The following is an 18,149-nucleotide window of genomic DNA, read 5'->3' as shown; positions in this document are numbered from 1 at the left end:
AGTGCTCCGCGTGTCTGCTCTGCGTGTCTGCCCCGCGTGTCTGCCCCGCGTGTCTGCCCCGCGTGTCTGCTCCGCGTGTCTGCCCCGCGTGTCTGCCCCGCGTGTCTGCCCCGCGTGTCTGCCCCGCGTGTCTGCTCTGCGTGTCTGCCCCGCGTGTCTGCTCTGCGTGTCTGCCCCGCGTGTCTGCCCCGCGTGTCTGCTCCGCGTGTCTGCCCCGCGTGTCTGCTCCGCGTGTCTGCCCCGCGTGTCTGCTCCGCGTGTCTGCCCCGCGTGTCTGCCCCGCGTGTCTGCCCCGCGTGTCTGCCCCGCGTGTCTGCTCGGGTGCCGCAGTGCAGGCGGCGACATGGCCTCTGTAGCCGGGACGTCCGTGTCGGACACTAATCCCAGGGCACTGGCTTGTAGGCAAACTCACACCCGTGGGCACTGGCTGTGCCACTCTTCTCGTGGCAGGAGGCCGCCGGGTTTGTGTGACCTTTTGGCTGTAGGCCTGGTCCCCTTGGCTTTGCCTCTGGGAGCCCCATGCCATCTGTCATGTGGCCCTGCATGGCACATGTGGCCTGTGTGTGGGGGCGCTCTGTGTGGCTCCGTTCCATTCCTGCTCCCTCCCGCTCCCTCCTGCCCCCTCCTGCTCCCTCCTGCCTCGTCCTGCCCCCTCCTGCTCCCTCCTGCCCCGTCCTGCCCCCTCCTGCCCCCTCCTGCTCCCTCCTGCCCCCTCCTGCCCCCTCCTGCCCCCTCCTGCTCCCTCCTGCTCCCTCCTGCCCCCTCCTGCCCCCTCCTGCTCCCTCCTGCCCCGTCCTGCCCCCTCCTGCCCCCTCCTACCCCCTCCTGCCCCCTCCTGCCCCCTCCTGCCCCCTCCTGCTCCCTCCTGCCCCCTCCTGCCCCCTCCTGCCCCCTCCTGCTCCCTCCTGCCCCGTCCTGCCCCCTCCTGCCCCCTCCTGCCCCGTCCTGCCCCCTCCTGCCCCCTCCTACCCCCTCCTGCCCCCTCCTGACCCTCCTGCCCCGTCCTGCCCCCTCCTGCCCCATCCTGCCCCCTCCTGCCCCCTCCTGCTCCCTCCTGCCCCCTCCTGCCCCGTCCTGCCCCGTCCTGCCCCATCCTGCCTCCTCCTGCTCCCTCCTGCTCCCTCCTGCTCCCTCCTGCCCCGTCCTGCCCCCTCCTGCCCCCTCCTGCCCCGTCCTGCCCCCTCCTGCCCCCTCCTGCCCCCTCCTGCCCCCTCTTGCCCCGTCCTGCCCCGTCCTGCCCCCTCCTGCCCCGTCCTGCCCCCTCCTGCCCCCTCCTGCCCCCTCCTGCCCCGTCCTGCCCCCTCCTGCTCCCTCCTGCCCCCTCCTGCCCCCTTCTGCCCCCTCCTGACCCTCCTGCCCCCTCCTGCCCCCTCCTGCCCCCTCCTGCCCCCTCCTGCTCCCTCCTGCCCCCTCCTGCCCCCTCCTGCTCCCTCCTGCCCCCTCCTACCCCCTCCTGCCCCCTCCTGACCCTCCTGCCCCGTCCTGCCCCCTCCTGCCCCCTCCTGCCCCCTCCTGCCCCCTCCTGACCCTCCTGCCCCCTCCTGCCCCCTCCTGCTCCCTCCTGCCCATCTGATCGGGCCCCTTGCAGCAGTTACCGTCTTGCCGCAGTTGTCACTGATGGTCTCAGCAGTGTGTTCCACAAGGGCTGACTCCGAGCTCTCGGCTGGACCGGGAGGGGTCTGGGTGGCAGGTGCTCCGGGAGCAGCAGCAGTGACAGCCGCTCCCTTCCGTCAGTGCCTGTTCGCGCATTCCCTCCGCAAGTTCTCCATGCGGGACTGGGGCATGGAGCACAAGTGGATGTCCATCCTCCTGCCGCTGCTGCTGCTCTACAACGGTAGGTGCGCCTTCATTCTGGGCTTCCCCTCAGAGTGGGCTGGGAGGCCCCCGAGAGGCGGGCTGGGGCAGGAGGGGGGCCTCAAAGGCACAGGCAGCAGCGCCCCAGCGTGAAGGATGCCGGAAGACTCGGAAGGTGCTGGAACCTTCCCAAACAAGTGACGGAGACTCGGAAGGGCGACAGGCACAGCCTCCTTGGACTTGGCTGAAGCTGCGAGCCTGCCGTCTGCTCCTCTCCCCTGCCCAGAGCTGCACCTGGGGGGGGCGGGGGCAGGAGCAGACGGCGCTCTGTAACCACCACAGGCCATCTGCTCGCCGGCTTCAGGTTTTTAGAAAACAAAACGGCGTCAGTGCGCTCCTCACCAGGTCTCCTGCTCTGCCTCCAGACCCCTTCTTCCCCCTCGCCTTCCTGGTGAACAGCTGGGCGCTGGGCACGCTGGACGACCTCTTCCAGTCGCTGTTCCTGTGCGCCCTGCTGCTCTTCTGGCTGTGCGTGTACCATGGCGTCCGCGTGCAGGTGAGCCGCCCGTCACCGCCGGGCCCGGCCTGCCCATGCCTGCTGCCGGCCTGCGGCGGCCGTCCCCAGGTGAACTTGACCTTGGGGGCTGTCTCCAGCCTCGTGGTCTAGAGAAGCATGGCCGCCCTGTAGAAATGTCCCGTGTGTGACCAGTGCGGGCTCAGGGTTAGAGGTGTGCTGGAGTTACTCATTTCTCTATTCCTTACTCCTTTTTTGCTTTTTAGGGAGAAAGAAAGTGTTTGACCTTCTATTTGCCTAAATTCTGCATTGTCGGACTCCTGTGGTTGGCTTCGGTCACACTAGGAATATGGCAGACGTGAGTAATTTTGTAACGTGTGAAATGTGCCGCGGACAGATCCGAAGTCTGCCTGTGTGCTGTGCCCTCGTCCAGAAAGGAATCTGTCACCCAGAGTCTCAGGACTCGGCCGGGTGACTTGACCTGAGGGCTCCGTTTTGCAAGAACGACATGTGGAGGGAGGGATCCACGACTCTTCCAGGCTGCGAGGGGGCGGGGAAAGGGTGTCACTCCAGAGGCCTCCTCCTACGAGGCCAAGGTGTCCTGTGGGCGTGGCTCAGGTCGCACCTGGCCCACCAGCTGTCTTAGCTGCTCCGTTGGCTGCAACCTGTCAACTTCCCGTCTTTCTCAGCGTTTCTGTGCTTCTGTGGAATTGTGCGCTGCCGAAGCCGTGGGTTCCATTGTGGCACCTGCACATGAGACTTTAGCTCACACCTTCTCCCTGCCCGCCCGTCATACCCGGTTTCACGTCACAGTGATGGCAGGGAAGTTAGGTTACTTTTACTGCCTTTTTGTGTGCACTCATCTGATTCCTGGTGCCCATTTATCATGGAAAGGCGCCTGGGAAACGGCTCTTAAAATTGCGAGAGTAAGAATAGCGTAGGGATTTTCGCAATGAAAAACACTTCCCCTTTCCCACGGTGATGACTGAGGACAGTCATGCTAGCAGCATCGTATGCCTTGTCAACATGAAATTTAGGGTTACTGCTGAAGTCGGTCTGGCTCAGTGGATAGAGCATTGACCTGCGGACTGAAAGGTCCCAGGTTCGATTCCGGTCAAGGGCATGTACCTTGGTTGCGGGTACATCCCCAGTAGGAGGTGTGTAAGAGGCAGCTGATTGATGATTCTCTCTTATCAATGTTTCTAACTCTCTATTTCTCTCTCTCTTCCTCTTTGTAAAAAATCAATAAAATCTATTTAAAAATAAATAAAGATTAAGGGAATGTCCTTCTAGTCCTAGCTTTAAAAGATTATTAAAAAAAAAAATTAGGGTTACTTTTTAAAAAGCCTTCATCTGAGTGAAAGCATAAAAGTAAAAAGTAAATGATTATTAATCTATGGTTTCTTATAACGTGTTTTCAGAGTTAATGAGTTGCACGATCCGATGTACCAGTATCGCGTTGACACAGGAAATTTTCAGGTAAGGATTAATGAAGCCTGAGGGTGTTTTTAAATGCCATTTTTTAAAAACGACTGGATTTTGTAACTTACATTGTTCTGTTGGCACAAACTCACTAACTGGCTGTTGGGGAAGGACTGTAGGAAATTCATGTGGGAAATGTGCTTGAGTGGTCTGAAAAAGGGCTTTCTAAAAGCTCTGCCGGTCCTTGGCTCATGGCTGGAGCTCCGGCCCAGGGAGTGTCCGGCTGCAGGGACACGGGGACCGCGGAGGGAACGTCTGGTCCTTTGTTCTCTCCAGTCGCGGAGGTTTCCGGCGGGACAGGCGCAGGGCCGGGCCGGGAGGCGCCGCCCGACACCCTGTCCGCCTCCGCCGAGGCCACGCGTTCCCACTGTCCGTCAGCCCGGGCCCGTCCCGCGCTCCACGCTGGCGCCCTCAGAGTCCCCTCGTGTGTCCCAGAGGGCGGCTGGCATCTCCCACGGCTCCTGTGACCGCCGCCCGGTTCTCTGAGGCAGTGGCCGCGGAGAGGGCAGCTGAGTGGCTGATGCCGTGGGAACGGTGGCCACCCGGAGTGGGCCTCGTGGGAAGGAGTGTGAGTATCCGATGCTTCACTGGAGCCCAGTGGGTGCCAGCGGCCTTTCCAGTCAATTACTGATCAGCGTGAGGAGTTTGAAGGTCGCTGAATGTAAGCTTTATGAACAGAGTGCCGTGACCTTTGCCCTCGATGGGTGACCTTGTGAGGGAGAAAGCACGGAAGTAGAAATGGGATTGTGAGGGTTCAGGGCGCACCCGTGGACGGCGGGCCAAGGGCCGAGGGCGGTGGCCTCTTTGCTTTGTCCTTTTTCTGTTGTTGAATCATCACCGTAGGACCTGTTAGGTAGTGTGAGGGGAGAGCAGCACCCTGAGCTGGAGCGGGAGTTCTGTTCCCGGGTCACGTGGGGGCGGCCGTGCCCAGCAGGGAGACGGCGTCGGGCAGGCCCTGTTACCAAGGAAACGCTGGTCAGGCTTCCGGGAAGCTGAGCAAAGCTGCAGACGCCCCACCCTTTACAGATGGACAAGAAAATGAAGCCCAGGCGGAAGTCGGTTCCTCCTGGCCTCCAGACTGGCAGCCCTTTGCCCTGGGGCGGGTGCTGCCCCGGAGAGGAGAGGGCAGGGATGCCAGGGGTGGGTGGGAGCTTGAACTGGAGGGGGAGCCAGGCCTCACCGCCTGCCTGCCCACCGCAGCTTCCAACCTCAAAGCAAAGTGTTCTTGTTTTTCCTGCGACAAAACCACAGAATGTGGAAAAGACCTGACGACTTCCGCCCCCATGTCACAGACAGGAAGCCCAGGTCCAGGAAGATGAGAGTCGCCTGAGGGACTCTCAGGATCTGGTCCCGGAGTCTGTCTGTGACACGTGCCATGACCTTCGCAGGCAGGGCGGGCAGCCAGGCGGCCAACCTGTGTGCGGGGCTTGCCGCGTGGCAGGGAAGGAGCCCGGTTCTCCCGTAGCCGGTCAGCACGGGCTGGGTCCTCGTGGGGCCGTGGGCTCAGAGAGGGCGAGGGCGGCGCCTGGGCAGGGACCTGGGCGCGGCGGGAGCGCCTGTTCTGTGTGTGGGCGACCGTCCGGGCTCCAGGCTCCGGGCCGGAATGTGCTGGCCTCCCGGCCGGGCTGCTGGAAGCTCAAGACCGCGCCCACTCCGTGTGGTTGGTTCCAGGGCATGAAGGTTTTCTTCGTGGTGGTGGCCGCCGTGTACGTCCTGTACCTTTTGTTCCTGGTCGTGCGGGCCTGCTCGGAGCTGCGACACATGCCGTACGTAGGTGAGGCCACTGCACAAGTGCCAGCGCGAGGTGGTCAGGGAGGAGTGGCTGGAGGCGGGAGACCCAGAGACCGGCCCCCCCACGGCTGGGTGGTCACTGGGCCGTGTGGACGGAGCCTCGGGCTCTGGGGAGGCCTGTGGGCGGGAGGCGAGCTGGGACCTGGGAGGGAGTGGCGGTTGGAGCTGCCTGGATCCTTCCCGAGGCTCCTTGTGGAGGCCGCTCCTTAGGGTGGTTTTAGTCCTGAGTCAGGAAGTCACCGACGTTGGGTCCTTGGGTCCATTCCCCAATCCTAAACAAGTCCTGTGAGCATGTCCTCGCCGGACCTGCCTTCCGGCCCAGCATCGCCCGGCTCGGCACTCGCAGGCTCCGTCCGAGGGAAGAGGCTCTCGTTCAGGCGTTTGCTTTATTTCCTGAGAGACGGAAGTGTAACGTCCTCGGGTTTGATGGAGTGTTCTTCTTTTTCAGATCTCAGGTTAAAGTTCTTGACTGCGTTGACCTTTGTAGTGCTTGTCATTAGGTAAGAAAACTTTATCTCGACGCAAACTGCGCATTTTAATCTTAATCTTACTCTGTGGTCTTTTCTCCCCTCTGACGGCGTTCCCTGGGGTCCTCCCTCAGATGTGCTCTGCGGCTCGTTAACATCGTCCGGCTGGGCTGCATGTGGAAGATGGAGCCCTCGGAGGAGAAGGGAGAGGAGGGGAGGGGAGGGCCAGGCCAGGGCGGAGGATGGGGTCCTCAGGGCAGAGCCTGGCTGTGGGGCTCACCTTCGGGAACCGCTGCTGCCGCTTGTCGGGGAGGTGACTGACGGGAAGGGGTCACTGCCAGGGACGTGTCGTTAGGGAGGAGTGAGTTCCCGGGAGCTGGTCACTCGGAGAGGATCTTGAAAACATGAACCTGGGAGTGAGAGGAGGAGGGGATGTGCGGAAGGTCACATGACCTCCAAGGCCCCGACTCAGGACCATGACATGGCCAGTGTCAGGGTTAGCTGGCCCTGCAGCTGAAGCCACACACTGCGGCAGAGGTGGGGTGTGCGGGGGAGTGGGCACGTTTCCATGCAGAAACCGTAGTAATAAGACTGTAATCGATAACAGGGCGAATACAACAACTCCCACAAAGCTTTGCTGTTTCTTCCTGTAGTTTACACATCTCCCTCCTCTTTTCCAGCATCGTCATCCTTTACTTACGGTTCGGAGCACAAGTATTACAAGACAATTTTGTAGCTGAGCTGTCTACTCACTACCAGAATTATATCCTTTTCCTCTGGCTCAGTGCTTCCGGTGGCGTGGTTAGCTGGCAGGTCTCTGAGCACCCCGGAGAGGCAGGCCACCGCCTGGGCCGTACTGCCCGGGTCCCGCCCCGTCTGCAGAGGGGTGTGTCCGGCCCGCAGCCCCGGGACACTCCTCCCCGGCAGCAGCTCAGGCTCCCGGGGCGAAGTCAGCCGTCAGTGACCAGGTGGATTCAAGCCCAGACATTGGCCTCTGTCCCCACCACCCAGAGGCCTCCAGCTGCGGTGTCCGCGGGGTGGGTGATGAGGACAGTTTGAGCCTGTCTCCAGGGAGCGCCTGTGTTCGTTCCTGCGTGGGTGCCTGACAGGCTAGGTGGCTTCCCACCCGGTATCTGTGACTGAATGTCACACTACGCTTCTACCAGCCTCTCAAAGCGCCTGCCATCCAGAAAAGGGGAAAGAATGACTGCTGTGAGGGCCTGTTCCCAGCTCTCCATTTCATTCTCGATTCACCCGTGTGGCCTTCCCGCCCTGGGTCCTGCCTCCTCCGAGGAGACTGCTCCTGGCAGGTAACCTGGAAAGGCTGCTGTAGCCTCTGGCCTGGGCTTGTCCTGTGGGTTAGGGGGCCCCGGTACCCGGCGGGTAAGGAGCAGACAGACTGACAGCACAGGCCCGCCCCGCCCCGCCCCGCCCCGCCCCGCGTGGAGTGTCCAGGTCTGCTTGCTTCCCTTGACGGGCCCACCAGCCGAGTTCCTATCTTTCTACGGCCTGTTGAACTTTTACCTCTACACGCTGGCCTTCGTGTACTCGCCATCGAAGACCGCCCTGTACGGTAAGCCGCGGGGTCAGAAGTTCAGGGCCCAGCTCCCGCTTTCCCTTCCTTCTCTAGCAGGGAGGCTGTCCCTTTAAGTGTGAGCTCGGCGCTCAGAGCACAGCAGGTGTGTGTGGTCAGCACAAGGTGAAAAGCGTGTGTGAGGCCCAGCACGGCGCCCTGGCCCCCAGGAGAGTCCCAGGGTCCAGCCTCCTCCCGGAAAGCAGAGCCAAGGCAGCCGGCCGCACGGGAATGGACAGGACGAGAGCTTTCTGGAACCGGGGCAGGGCCTAGCGTGTCAGGACCACTCCTGACTCATGTCCGTGAGCTCTCAGAGGGGCTCCTTGAAGAGGCTTGTCTGAGCGTCACAGCAGCTGACAGAGGTGCAGCTGGGCCTGTTCTCTCGCCGTCCGTCCGGCAGGTCTCCCGCTCCCCGTGCCCTTAGGGGAGGCCTGGGAGGGGGCCGCTCCCTCTGCGCGGGGGCTCCCGTGCCAGGTGCTGCTGCCTGGCCGGCGGGTGAGACACGCTCAGGGCACAGACGGCGGTGGTGGGAGCTGGGCTTGAACCAGCTCTGTTCGACCCGCCCCAGGTCAGCGTCCTCTGCGGGCTAACGCTCTGGTTGTTTTCAGAGTCCCAGCTGAAAGACAACCCTGCCTTCTCCATGCTCAACGACTCCGACGACGACGTCATCTACGGGTGAGCCGTCCCGGCGCCCGCCTGGGCCTGCGTGCTGCTGAGCGGGGGCAGTCAGCTCGGGGTTCAGGCGTCTGAGCACTGCTGTGGCTGGCGGTGTCACATGGCTCTGCTGCCCCGTTATTCTGGCTGAGATGGAAAGGGGTTCCTTTTACCCAGCTCCCCGGCCAGTGGTGAGCACAGGCAGGCAGTGCTTTCCGGACGGCGGCCCTGGTGACGGGGGTGTGGAGCGGGCACTGGCAGTTGGTGGTGGAAGTGGAGTGAGTGAAGCTGAGCTCTCGTTAGAATGGCGGCCGTACGAGAGGAGCCGTGCCAAGCGTCCTAGTAGCCACGGTCTCTTTTGTAACAGGAGCGACTATGAAGAGATGCCCCTGCAGAACGGCCAGGCCATTCGGGCGCAGTACAAGGAGGAGTCCGAGAGCGACTGAGCGCCTGGGTGGCAGGCGTGGGGGCGCCCTGCGGTGCCAGCGCCTCCGCTCCTGCCTGTGCACGGCTGGTCTTCTAAGCAGAGCTTTCTGGGTCCCTGTTTGTTTACACATTTTTAGAGGAAAACCTAAACTGAGGAAAATTTTATCGTTGGGCCAAATTTATTGTTAGAGTGGCTGCATTGGGAAGAAAGGCGCTGACGCAGCCCAGTCCTCTGCCAGAGGCTTCAGGTGAGCGAGAGCTCGTCCTCCGTGGAAGGAAGGAGCGACGCCTGTCTTTGTGAGAATTATGTACTTATTTTAAGATGATTTACTGAGTCCACGTTCGTGGGGAGCCCTCTGGAGGCCTCCGCCTGGCAGCGCTCCCCCCCCCCCCCCCCCCCCGCGGTGCGCTTTCTGCCTCCACCCCAGGGAAGCCGTGCGCTGCCTCCCCAGGGCAGTCCCGCCGAGAGGCCTGCGCTCCTCCGGACCTGATGCAGCTCCTGTTAGCCTGAGACGGGGGGAAGGTGGGTGCCAGGCCCAGCCCTTCGCCCACCAGGGCAGACGTTCCGGGCGTCCAAAGAGGGTGTGACAGGGTTTCTAAGAAAAGGACAAGGCAACTGAGCGGTTGCCATAGGTTTCCCAGGGGTTGTGTGCACACGTGTGCGTTTGTATGTTGATGAGTCACATCCATGGATATGCAGGATGTCCCTGCGGTTGGGGCGGGGAAGATGGTCCAAGGGACAGTACCTTCTGCAGCTCTGCTGCCGAGGACACCGCTAGAGCTTTGTTTTGCTTTTTTAATAAAAGCTAAACAGATGACTGACAGGTTACATTTCAGTAGCTCCTCACTTCTTTACTGCCAAAAGCTTTTTGGTTTCTCATTTGGCACTAAATGAGATGAAAGGAGGTGAGGCATTGTGGATCGTTCGTGGAAGAACCTCTTTGGGTGGAAATAGCTTGTTGGGAATGTCTCCCTGGTGGTCAGGTCAGCAGTCAGCCCCCGGGGCCGCTGTTCCTGTCCCTCTCAGCACCTGGTAGACACCAGTGCTCTGCTTTGACGTGCTGGGAAAGGTCTCCAACTGTTAGCAGGCTCGTGCAGGTGCAGGGGACAGGGTCTGGTTGTTCGCCGTGCACGCAGCTCCTGCCCGTCCTTCACTGGCTTGAGCTCTCGGCTCACCGTTCCTGCTGAACATGTCCCCTCCGGGCAGTGCTGGGACCTAGAGGTCAGGAGGGACTGCCCCTCACTCAGACCTTCCTTCTTAATTTTAACATCAGTGTGATAACATTCCTTTATATGAAGTCCGTTTATGTTTTTAAAGCTCTGTAAATATGAATGTTCGGATTACAACTGTATTACTGCAAGGGTAATTCAGGTTTACATGGTTTTTTATATTTGCAATGATGTGTTACATTTTTAAATTGTGTGCTCAGAAGTGTTGAAAAAATTTTGTTACCAAATTTTACAATCTCTATTAAGACTAACTATAAATAATGTTATGTAAATTAACAAAAATTTGTGCTGATTAATGTATTGTAGTATGTGATGTAGTTTACATTTTAATTATAAAATAATTACCCATAATTTGAACACTGATATTTATCAGGAAGTGTAAAATGTTTGAGGCATTTAGTCATATAACTTAGAACTTTTTAAAACCTGTCTTTGGCCTGTATTGTAACTATACCTGATGACTGATATCTTCATATATTGATTCATATGGTGTCAAGGAAATGAACACTATGGGCATATTTATTTACTTTGTGCAACGAAGTTGGGAACAAGAAAAAACTTACAAAAGAAGGTCCTTAAGGGAAATAGTCATGCATTTTCAATTTCCCTCCCTGGTGTATCATAATATGAACATCGAGGGTCCGTGCACCGGTGTGGTCCCTCAGCCTGGCCTGCACCCTCTTGCAATCCAGGACCCCTCGGGGGATGTCAGACTTGGTTTCTCCCACCCGGCCTGCGGGGATTGAGCCGAAACTGGCAGTCGGACATCCCCCAAGGGATGGTAATAGTGTGCAAAGCGGTAGGTGGCCAGGGTTGGGCGCCACACCACTCCTGCTCATCCCAGCCCCCATGCCCGCCACCGCTTGGTAGCACTTGTGTGGAGGCAGGAGAGGCTTATGCGACCTCCGCTGCACTAGCCAACTGTGAGCCCAGGTGTCTGAGTGGGACTCCTGCTGTGGGAGCGCACTGACCACCAGGGGGCACTCCTGTGTTGAGCATCTGCCCCCTGGTGGTCAGGGTGTGTCATAGTGACTGGTCAAACAGTTAACTGGTCGCTTAAGGTTTTATATATAGATTATATACTCCATGTAAATTTTTGCTTAAAGTATATTTAGCATATACTGTATGTGCCCTAGGTGTTAGATTAAGACACTAACCTCTGCCAGAAACTTTAAACAGTAGCAGGAATTTTTTTCTTTGGAGATCCTCAAACTTTTGCAAATTTAAATGATAAAGGGCTAACTTTAGTTCTTCCATTGTAACAGCTTGAATAGCATCATCTTTGGGGTAACTTTTGTGCTGGTCCTGGCTAGGGCGATCTGGAAGACGACACAGGTATTTCAGTTTCCTAGGGACAGCGTCATTCTCTCTGCAGACAGCGGTTCCTCTGGATTTATTATTAAATCATTACTGCAGTAAAGTGATGGGGTTTCTCTCTCTTAAGCCCATTTGAAAAGCTAAAAAAGGCAATATATAAAATGGATTCAAGGTTTGTCAGCTCGTCCTGTACAGAATTAGATTGCAGGAAGCTTAGATACATGATGTACACCAACCCACTGAATGGGGAGATTATAAGAGAAATGTCACCAGCCTCTATTTTGTTAAGTATTTACTAAAGGTATATAGTAAATAGGTTGTAATGTGGGCATTTTCACGGGGAAAAAGATTCAGATAGAAGGGATGATTTAAAGGGATGCCTACAAACTCTGAAGTATACTTATACATTTTTAAGGGTTTTAGAAACCAGTTGCCTTAGAGGTTAGACTTTCGAAAAAAATCTTTTTTCCAGACAAAAGGGAAGTTGCTTTAGTCTGTGACATCTTGTTATCCTGTTGATCTTGATTTCACGTGTTTTAGAAATACCAGTAATTATTCTGAAATACAGAATTTTCTGCTACTGAAAACTGCCTTTTTACAAGATTGTAAATATTTATAAAACACACTCCAGTTAAAGCTTGAAAGGGTAGAGCTGCGAATTAGAACTGTCAGTGGGCACAGTAAACCCGATCACAGAATGAGCACTGTAATCTGTTGAAATGAATAAATGTTTATTTATTGCAAATTTTTGGAGTAGCTTTATTCTGAGACTACCTTTTTGGTAAGTGTATGTTTTTAATATTTGATCCTTCTTTATTACGTTGGTTTGCTCTTTGCATGTGGAGTTAACGTGATCTTTCACGAGAGTGCTTTCAGGACAAGAGCAGCGTATTTTTCATTTTAGCAGGTAGACAAGGAGCGTGTCTTTATTGCCAAGATAATGTGGTCCAAGGACGAGCACAAAGATGCGGTCACAAGACCAGGGTTTAAGGCTCACCTCCTCACTTACTTGGATGTGACTTTAAATCAAGCCAATGACTTCCCAACACATTTTCTGTAAATAAGGATGTTAACTGTTGTATAGATACAAAACGAATGATTGTGAAGGCATTTTGCAAGCCCTAGAGAACTAAAACATTTGTGTGTGAGTGCTACAGAAAATGAGAACACGGAGGACAAGTTGCAGTGTTACAGATCTGAGCCGTGTGTGTGCATTGGAGCTCCTGGCTAAGGGACAGTCAGCGCCCGCTCCCCACGGGAGCCCTAGGAGAGGGAGCTTGGCTGGAGGCAGAAGGATCTCTCCAGCACACAGCGGAGCTGTCAGGGCCTGGCCCTTGGGTGAGCAAGTCTTTGTGTTGGAGAGGACCAAGCCAAACTGCAGCTTGTTTTTCTTCTTTTTTTAGTTTCATGGATGTTGAAGCACTAAGTAAATACATTTTGTTTGTGACACTATTTAGACTAGTGGTCACCAACCAGTAGTCCTTGAGGTCCGAAAGGTTGGCAACTGCTGATTTAGACTAAAGAAAAACGAACTTTAAATTGGAATAATTTATTCTAATAAAAATACAAAGTATGGAAAAAAGTGTGTTGAATGATTTCAGAGTAGAGAAAGGTTCACACTAGCAGGCTGAGTGTTTAGCACCTTTGAACAGAGAGATTCAGAGTGGACACATGGCAGTCCAGGTTCCGACGGAGGATCCTGTGACTGGGTGTGTGACCACAGAACAGGCCGTCATTGGGTTTTTCTCTGCATGTTGACAGTGCCACAGAAAACAGGGAAAGCTGTTCAGAACTCATGGCTGGTGGTTAGAGGGTCAGACAGAAAAGTTGAGACAGAGGAGGAAGCCCGGGGGGATGAGGAGTCAGTCAGATGGACAGTCCGAAGGCGCTGACGATGCAGTACATGGTCTTGTTCTCCCATCGCACAGTGCAGCTCCCTGCGGGCAGATGGCATGGGAAGTCAGGAACACAGGCCACTTTGTGCTGCGGTCTCACTGTATGGCCCAACACTCAGATACTTACCTCTCTGGATACACACATGAGAAGGCTGGCAAATCTCTTTTCTACAAAATGCTTTAAAGGTAACTAATAAGCATGCAAAGACAGGGAACATCCACGCACGCAGTTCAGGGGAACACTGCTTTGGACAATCTAGATCTCAGCAGGTCCAAGAAAAAGGACACCACAACCTCAGGAAAATGCCCACGACAGACTGACCCGGGACTGAGAAGCGTACCGTCAGTAGAGCTGTCCCAGAAGCAGGAACTCGCTGTGTGTAGTCCTGCTCCGTTCTTCTGCATAATTATACAGGTAACTTCAACGAAAACAACTTTCATTAGAGAAATGTACCTGGCAACACACTTCTTTTTGCCCACTTTTAGCATATGTATACTGATCACGTGGTTGATGCTCATAAAAATTACAAGGGAAGCTCGCCTGGTCCTATGACATTGGCAAACCACACCTGTCCCTTCCCTTCACTGCACACCCAGCCTACAAGCATCTGATCTGAAATCCAGTGGCATGCCTTCGATTGTTCCAGCAGCCAAACAAGGCCAGTTGATGCCAGTTCTGACCTTAAGTAAAGCAATGTGCACAACACAATGACACTTCTACGGGAACTTGGAGGTTGGGTACCACACTGACAACTCTCTTCTGACATCAGCCCTGCCTTTCAGCAGTATTTTAAGAACCAGCATCAATATATACGAGAAACAAGTCCATTACCGATGTATTTGAATGGTTTTCCCAGCTTGGTGAGTTGGCTTAAAGTTTGTTCTACTACGTTTGTGGTCCACTGGTTGACTTTGCTGTGCTGGTAGGCGTTGCCGCCGATGGCACTTTCTATGGCCTGGAAGACAAGCACAGAGGAGTCGCTATCAGCAGAGCACACCCAACACCTTCCAGTTAGCACTCAAGTTCATCGCTGAATACAGTTTGCATACAATCTAAGCTTACTTGTATCCATAAGATCAAATACACCTACTGTTTAATAGTATCATGTTTAAATAAGTTTTACATTTGTTTTTAAGAATTCATAATTACATGGGGGTCTATCAACATTTTGAAGCATTCTGACTTAAACCAGAAAACTTGAGTTTTTATGACAGTTACGACCTAAAATAGAAGTGTTCAGTGATCGTCAGGTTCTGTCCTGAGCACGAGAACAGTGCCAGGATCTGACCATGCACCTTGGTGACGGCCTACTGCCTGGCACAGCCCAGTGATCTTGCTTTTGAGAAACAAAAAGCTACTTAGTCACACCCTCATTTCTGTCAACAGAAATTCCTGTTTCTCCTGGGACTCCGAGCAGTCACATTAAACAAAGATTATTTGGCTTCCTGCTGCTTCCCCACCATGCACTCTAGCATTTCATCACAGCTCCTTTGCGCTCTCTGCCACATCCCTGCCCCCCTCCAGCTCTGCAGAGGGGGGCTGGGCATAGGAGCCCTGGTTTTGTGTACAGGGCTACTAGTTACAGATAACAAGCTGGAGTTTGCTGTTCTTCAGGGAAGGAGAAAAGCCGATTTGGACCCACCCAAATTTACTACTACCCAGTACTTAGAATAGTTCGGGTTAGCATCACCAGGCAGAGCTGTGGAGGCCGGTGACTGCTTCCTGGGAGACTGGGAGCTTACCTCAGCTCACCTGCTGCTGGTAACTAAGTCAAAGTGAGGCCAAAGGACCCTTCTAACAACTCCAGTTCCCACTGGCTCAGTGTGTGGCTCACCACCTTCCTGCTCCCCATTCCTTCCACTTTGAAGAAGATGAAAGTCAACTAAAAAAATCACCCCAATGCTGAATAACATATAAGGTAGAACAAAGTAATTTTGTTTTTTGATGATGTTCACAAAAACAGGTTGAGTTCTTTATCACTCTGGCAGTAGTCAGTGATTTGTTTTAAGAATCAGTTCCGAATCACATACAGATCCTCAGTGGTACTGTGCAACTCAGGCCATCTAATGACTTTCTTGTAGCCAATGGCTTCACTGTCTGCTCAGCTCACAGCCGTGCCTGCCCTCACGCACACTCCACACCCTGCACAGGGCCTCTGCACAAGCTGGCCCCTCTGCTCTGCGCTGAGTTCCTGCTGCCCCTACTCACAGGTCCGGCTCTGAACTCCCGCACAGCATCACCTGCTGTGCAGTGACCTCATCCCAGTGTTCTCACTGGACAACGCCTGCCCTCCCTGCCCCCAGACTAAACTCGAGGGTCAGACCCCTGCATGCCCTCGGCTTCGTTTTAAATAAATGAAGAAGAATCCTTTTTTGTCTCCCATTCTCATTACCTAGGGGAAGCACCATGGTCAGTAATGACAAAGCAGGCAGTTTAGGAACATAAGGAAAATAAGAAAACGAGCCTCTACCTACCAGACCACCAGGTGTTCAGTAACTGGGAGTTCAATTTTTACATCCCTCTTTCTTCACAGGCGTTGGAAACAGCCACGTGTACACCATGAATCTTTTATGCTAAAAGCTATACAATCAACCCAGTGTTATGCTAACCTATGGAATTCCCTGTCTGGCTTAAAATACATAACTTACATAATATGGGAGTAGTTCTTACCCAGCTATTCTCTGAAGTTAAAGACTGTTATTTGAAATGCCAAACACAGGCAGGTGCGACCGAAACATTCTTTTCACTCACATAAGCCATTAAGCGAATATTTAAAAGGCAGGCATTTCTCCTCTTACCTCTTTCACGATGTTGCTCACTTCGTCAACAACAAAAGTAGTCTGTAAGGAGAACAAGAGCAGATTTGATTTAAGAGATTCCCATCCACAGGAGCACCGATTCATGCCAGTTTAGGTAACGAGCACACTCGGGAAACGAAGACCTTCCTTCTCCCGAGGAAAACATTAGTAACTCCAACACCAGGGGCTCGGCCGGGGTCACGGGGCTCGGCCCGGGTCACAGGGCGGGGAGAGACGTCAGGGGGCAGCCAGGCACGGAGACGCGACGGAAGGGGTTCCCGCTTTGTTTCCGTCGGAGTCACGCCGCGATCCAAAAGCCTGGCTTTAAGCTGGGACTTAACCTCTCCGTCCGCCCCACGGGACGTGGGGACCCGGACATCAGCCACCCTCACCCCCGTTACACTGTCCCCGCTCCGCCCGGCTTCAGGGAGACAACGAGTGCCCCGCCCCGCTGACCGGCTGGAACCCAAACGGAAATAACGGCCCTCAGCCCCCGGTGCGGGCGGCGGGCCCGGGGGGCGCGGCCGGGGCGGGGAGCCGCCGCAGACAAAGGCCGGTCTCCGGCCCGCAGCCTGGGCGTCCGCCCGCGTCCGGAGGGCCCGGCGGCCGCGGCTGTGCGGGCGGGCGGGCCCGGGGCGTGGGCGTCCGCGGGGCAGGGGCCGCATCGCTCAGCCGAGGGCCGAGCGGCGTGACTCGGCCGGCGCGGCGCAGGCGTCCGTCCCAGGGGCGCCTCACCCCGGCAGGTCAGGGCACCGGGCAGGCCGCCCGGGGTCACTGCGGGGCGCTCGGCAGGCCGCGCGGGGTACGGCCGCTGCCCACGTCCGGACGCGCCCAGGGCCCCCACAAGCCCTTGGCTGCCGCCGCCCACCCGGCCCGGGGCTCCCGGCCGCCGCCCGCCGTCGCCGCCGCGGTTACCTCTTCCGCACTCTGATAGTCCTCCATCTTCCCGGCGTCGCCCGCCGCCCTGAGGGAGCGCACTGCGCCGGCGCACTGAGGCCCGGCCCGCCGGCCCCGCCCCAGGCCCCGCCCACCCACTCACGCCCGCTCAGTGGCCACGCCCTCCAAGAGCCCCGCCCCTCTATGCCTACGCCCTCCTCCAGGCCCCGCCCACCCACTCCACGCCCGCCCAGTGGCCACGCCCTCCAAGAGCCCCGCCCCTCTATGCCTACGCCCTCCTCCAGGCCCCGCCCACTCACGCTCACGCCCCTCCCGGGCCACGCCCTCAGAGACCCCGCCCCTCTACGCCCAGGCCGCTCCCGGCCACGCCCTCCCCCCGTGCCTCTGTCTCCGCTCCCGGTCTCCAGGCGGCGGTGTCCGCGGGAACCCATTTGAGTAGCCTGGCAACTAACACAAAACAAATGTAAGCAAAAAACGGAATGTGATCAGTGTACAGAGCCAGCTCGGGGGCAGAGTGGTCTGTGCGGGGTAATTTGAATGTTCGGACGGCTTGACACCTGGTGAATTGTGAGGTGACTTGATGGGCAGCCTGAGATATTAGTCCCCCTGGGGATCCAGGGTTAGGAAGCTTGGGCTCTGATAGAAACCTTCCTGTGGGGAGGCAAGTTTTCCACATAAATTCTTATTATTATTTTTAAAGCACCGTTTAAAAAGCATTTGGGGGGAAGGGGGGACTTTGTAAAACGCTGCACACGTCCAGGCTGCCTTAACCAGCATGACCTAGACCAGTGTTTCCCAAACTTCTGACCTATGTGCACCCCTTCTATAATTTTCGTAACGCTGAGTACCCCTCGTACTCATGAGAACGTAGAATTAGGCGCAGCTAAGCATGGTGCAGTGCATATCCCCACCAAACTCCGGTGCAACGCTCCCCCCACCAGACTCTTCCCGTACCCCTGGGGGGACGCGTACCACACTTTGGGGAGCACTGACGGACACTCGACCAGTGTTCGAGGTCTTTATGAAAATCAAAAATTGCTTGGGGCTGGGAGCTGTGGACCTGCTTGCATGGCGCCCGCGGCTAAGACAGTTGGTTTTGGGGACTGTTTTTCTGGTGTTGCCACGCCCTTGAGGTCAAGCTGTCACTCCCCACCTCTCCAGAGCCCAGTTGCTAAAACCCACTTCCCATCCCCCCTGAAGATCTGAGTACAAGCCCCGTGACTCGGCCGAACCCACGCGCAATCCATCGGCAACCCGTGCTGTTCCCGCCCTACAGAACCCTCATCTCCTCGCCGGCGGAATCTGTGCCC

The 18,149-nt window shown here is 56.2% G+C and overlaps 2 protein-coding genes across 8 annotated transcripts in view; one reads left to right on the top strand and one right to left on the bottom strand.

Annotated features, from left to right (window-relative positions):
- TMEM181 (transmembrane protein 181) overlaps positions 1-9,111 on the top strand; it is a 34,015-nt gene extending 24,904 nt beyond the window's left edge. For all 4 annotated transcript variants that reach the window (XM_036413538.2, XM_036413537.2, XM_036413539.2 and 1 more), the window contains 10 exons: positions 1,735-1,834; positions 2,220-2,350; positions 2,575-2,666; positions 3,730-3,787; positions 5,462-5,564; positions 6,030-6,081; positions 6,729-6,811; positions 7,532-7,621; positions 8,230-8,296; positions 8,643-9,111. In XM_036413538.2, coding sequence (XP_036269431.1) covers positions 1,735-1,834; positions 2,220-2,350; positions 2,575-2,666; positions 3,730-3,787; positions 5,462-5,564; positions 6,030-6,081; positions 6,729-6,811; positions 7,532-7,621; positions 8,230-8,296; positions 8,643-8,721 — 855 coding nt within the window. In that variant the 3' untranslated portion in view covers positions 8,722-9,111. The remainder of the gene's footprint in view (positions 1-1,734; positions 1,835-2,219; positions 2,351-2,574; positions 2,667-3,729; positions 3,788-5,461; positions 5,565-6,029; positions 6,082-6,728; positions 6,812-7,531; positions 7,622-8,229; positions 8,297-8,642) is intronic.
- A 3,670-nt stretch (positions 9,112-12,781) lies between these two features.
- Positions 12,782-16,963, bottom strand: DYNLT1 (dynein light chain Tctex-type 1). 4 transcript variants are annotated; one of them, XM_036413545.2, is made up of 5 exons: positions 16,858-16,963; positions 15,943-15,984; positions 13,976-14,099; positions 13,485-13,562; positions 12,782-13,185 (listed from the first exon to the last, which is right to left on the bottom strand). In XM_036413545.2, exons 1-5 carry the CDS (start codon positions 16,882-16,884, stop codon positions 13,115-13,117), a joined length of 342 nt encoding a protein of 113 aa, XP_036269438.1. In that variant the 5' UTR covers positions 16,885-16,963; the 3' UTR covers positions 12,782-13,114. The 4 variants fall into 4 exon arrangements, with proteins under 4 accessions (XP_036269438.1, XP_036269437.1, XP_045428537.1 ...); XM_036413544.2 differs by having other exon boundaries at positions 12,782-13,178; positions 13,486-13,562; XM_045572581.1 differs by having other exon boundaries at positions 12,782-13,145; positions 13,487-13,562.
- Between the last annotated feature and the right edge of the window lie 1,186 nt (positions 16,964-18,149).

The sequence above is a fragment of the Pipistrellus kuhlii genome, unplaced genomic scaffold (assembly GCF_014108245.1).
Source record: "Pipistrellus kuhlii isolate mPipKuh1 unplaced genomic scaffold, mPipKuh1.p scaffold_m20_p_5, whole genome shotgun sequence".
Taxonomy (NCBI): domain Eukaryota; kingdom Metazoa; phylum Chordata; class Mammalia; order Chiroptera; family Vespertilionidae; genus Pipistrellus; species Pipistrellus kuhlii.
This window is presented reverse-complemented; position numbering and strand designations above follow the sequence as displayed.

What these genes read in the sequence shown, in the direction of transcription:
- DYNLT1 (XM_036413544.2), bottom strand. Translation starts at nt 16,884, where the DNA reads ATGGAGGACTATCAGAGTGCGGAAGAG. An exon ending in ACTATCAGAGTGCGGAAGAG is followed by an intron (nt 15,985 to 16,857) that starts GTAACCGCGGCG and finishes TTCTCCTTACAG; the next exon opens with ACTACTTTTGTTGTTGACGA. An exon ending in AAAACCATTCAAATACATCG is followed by an intron (nt 13,563 to 13,975) that starts GTAATGGACTTG and finishes TTTTCGTTGAAG; the next exon opens with TTACCTGTATAATTATGCAG.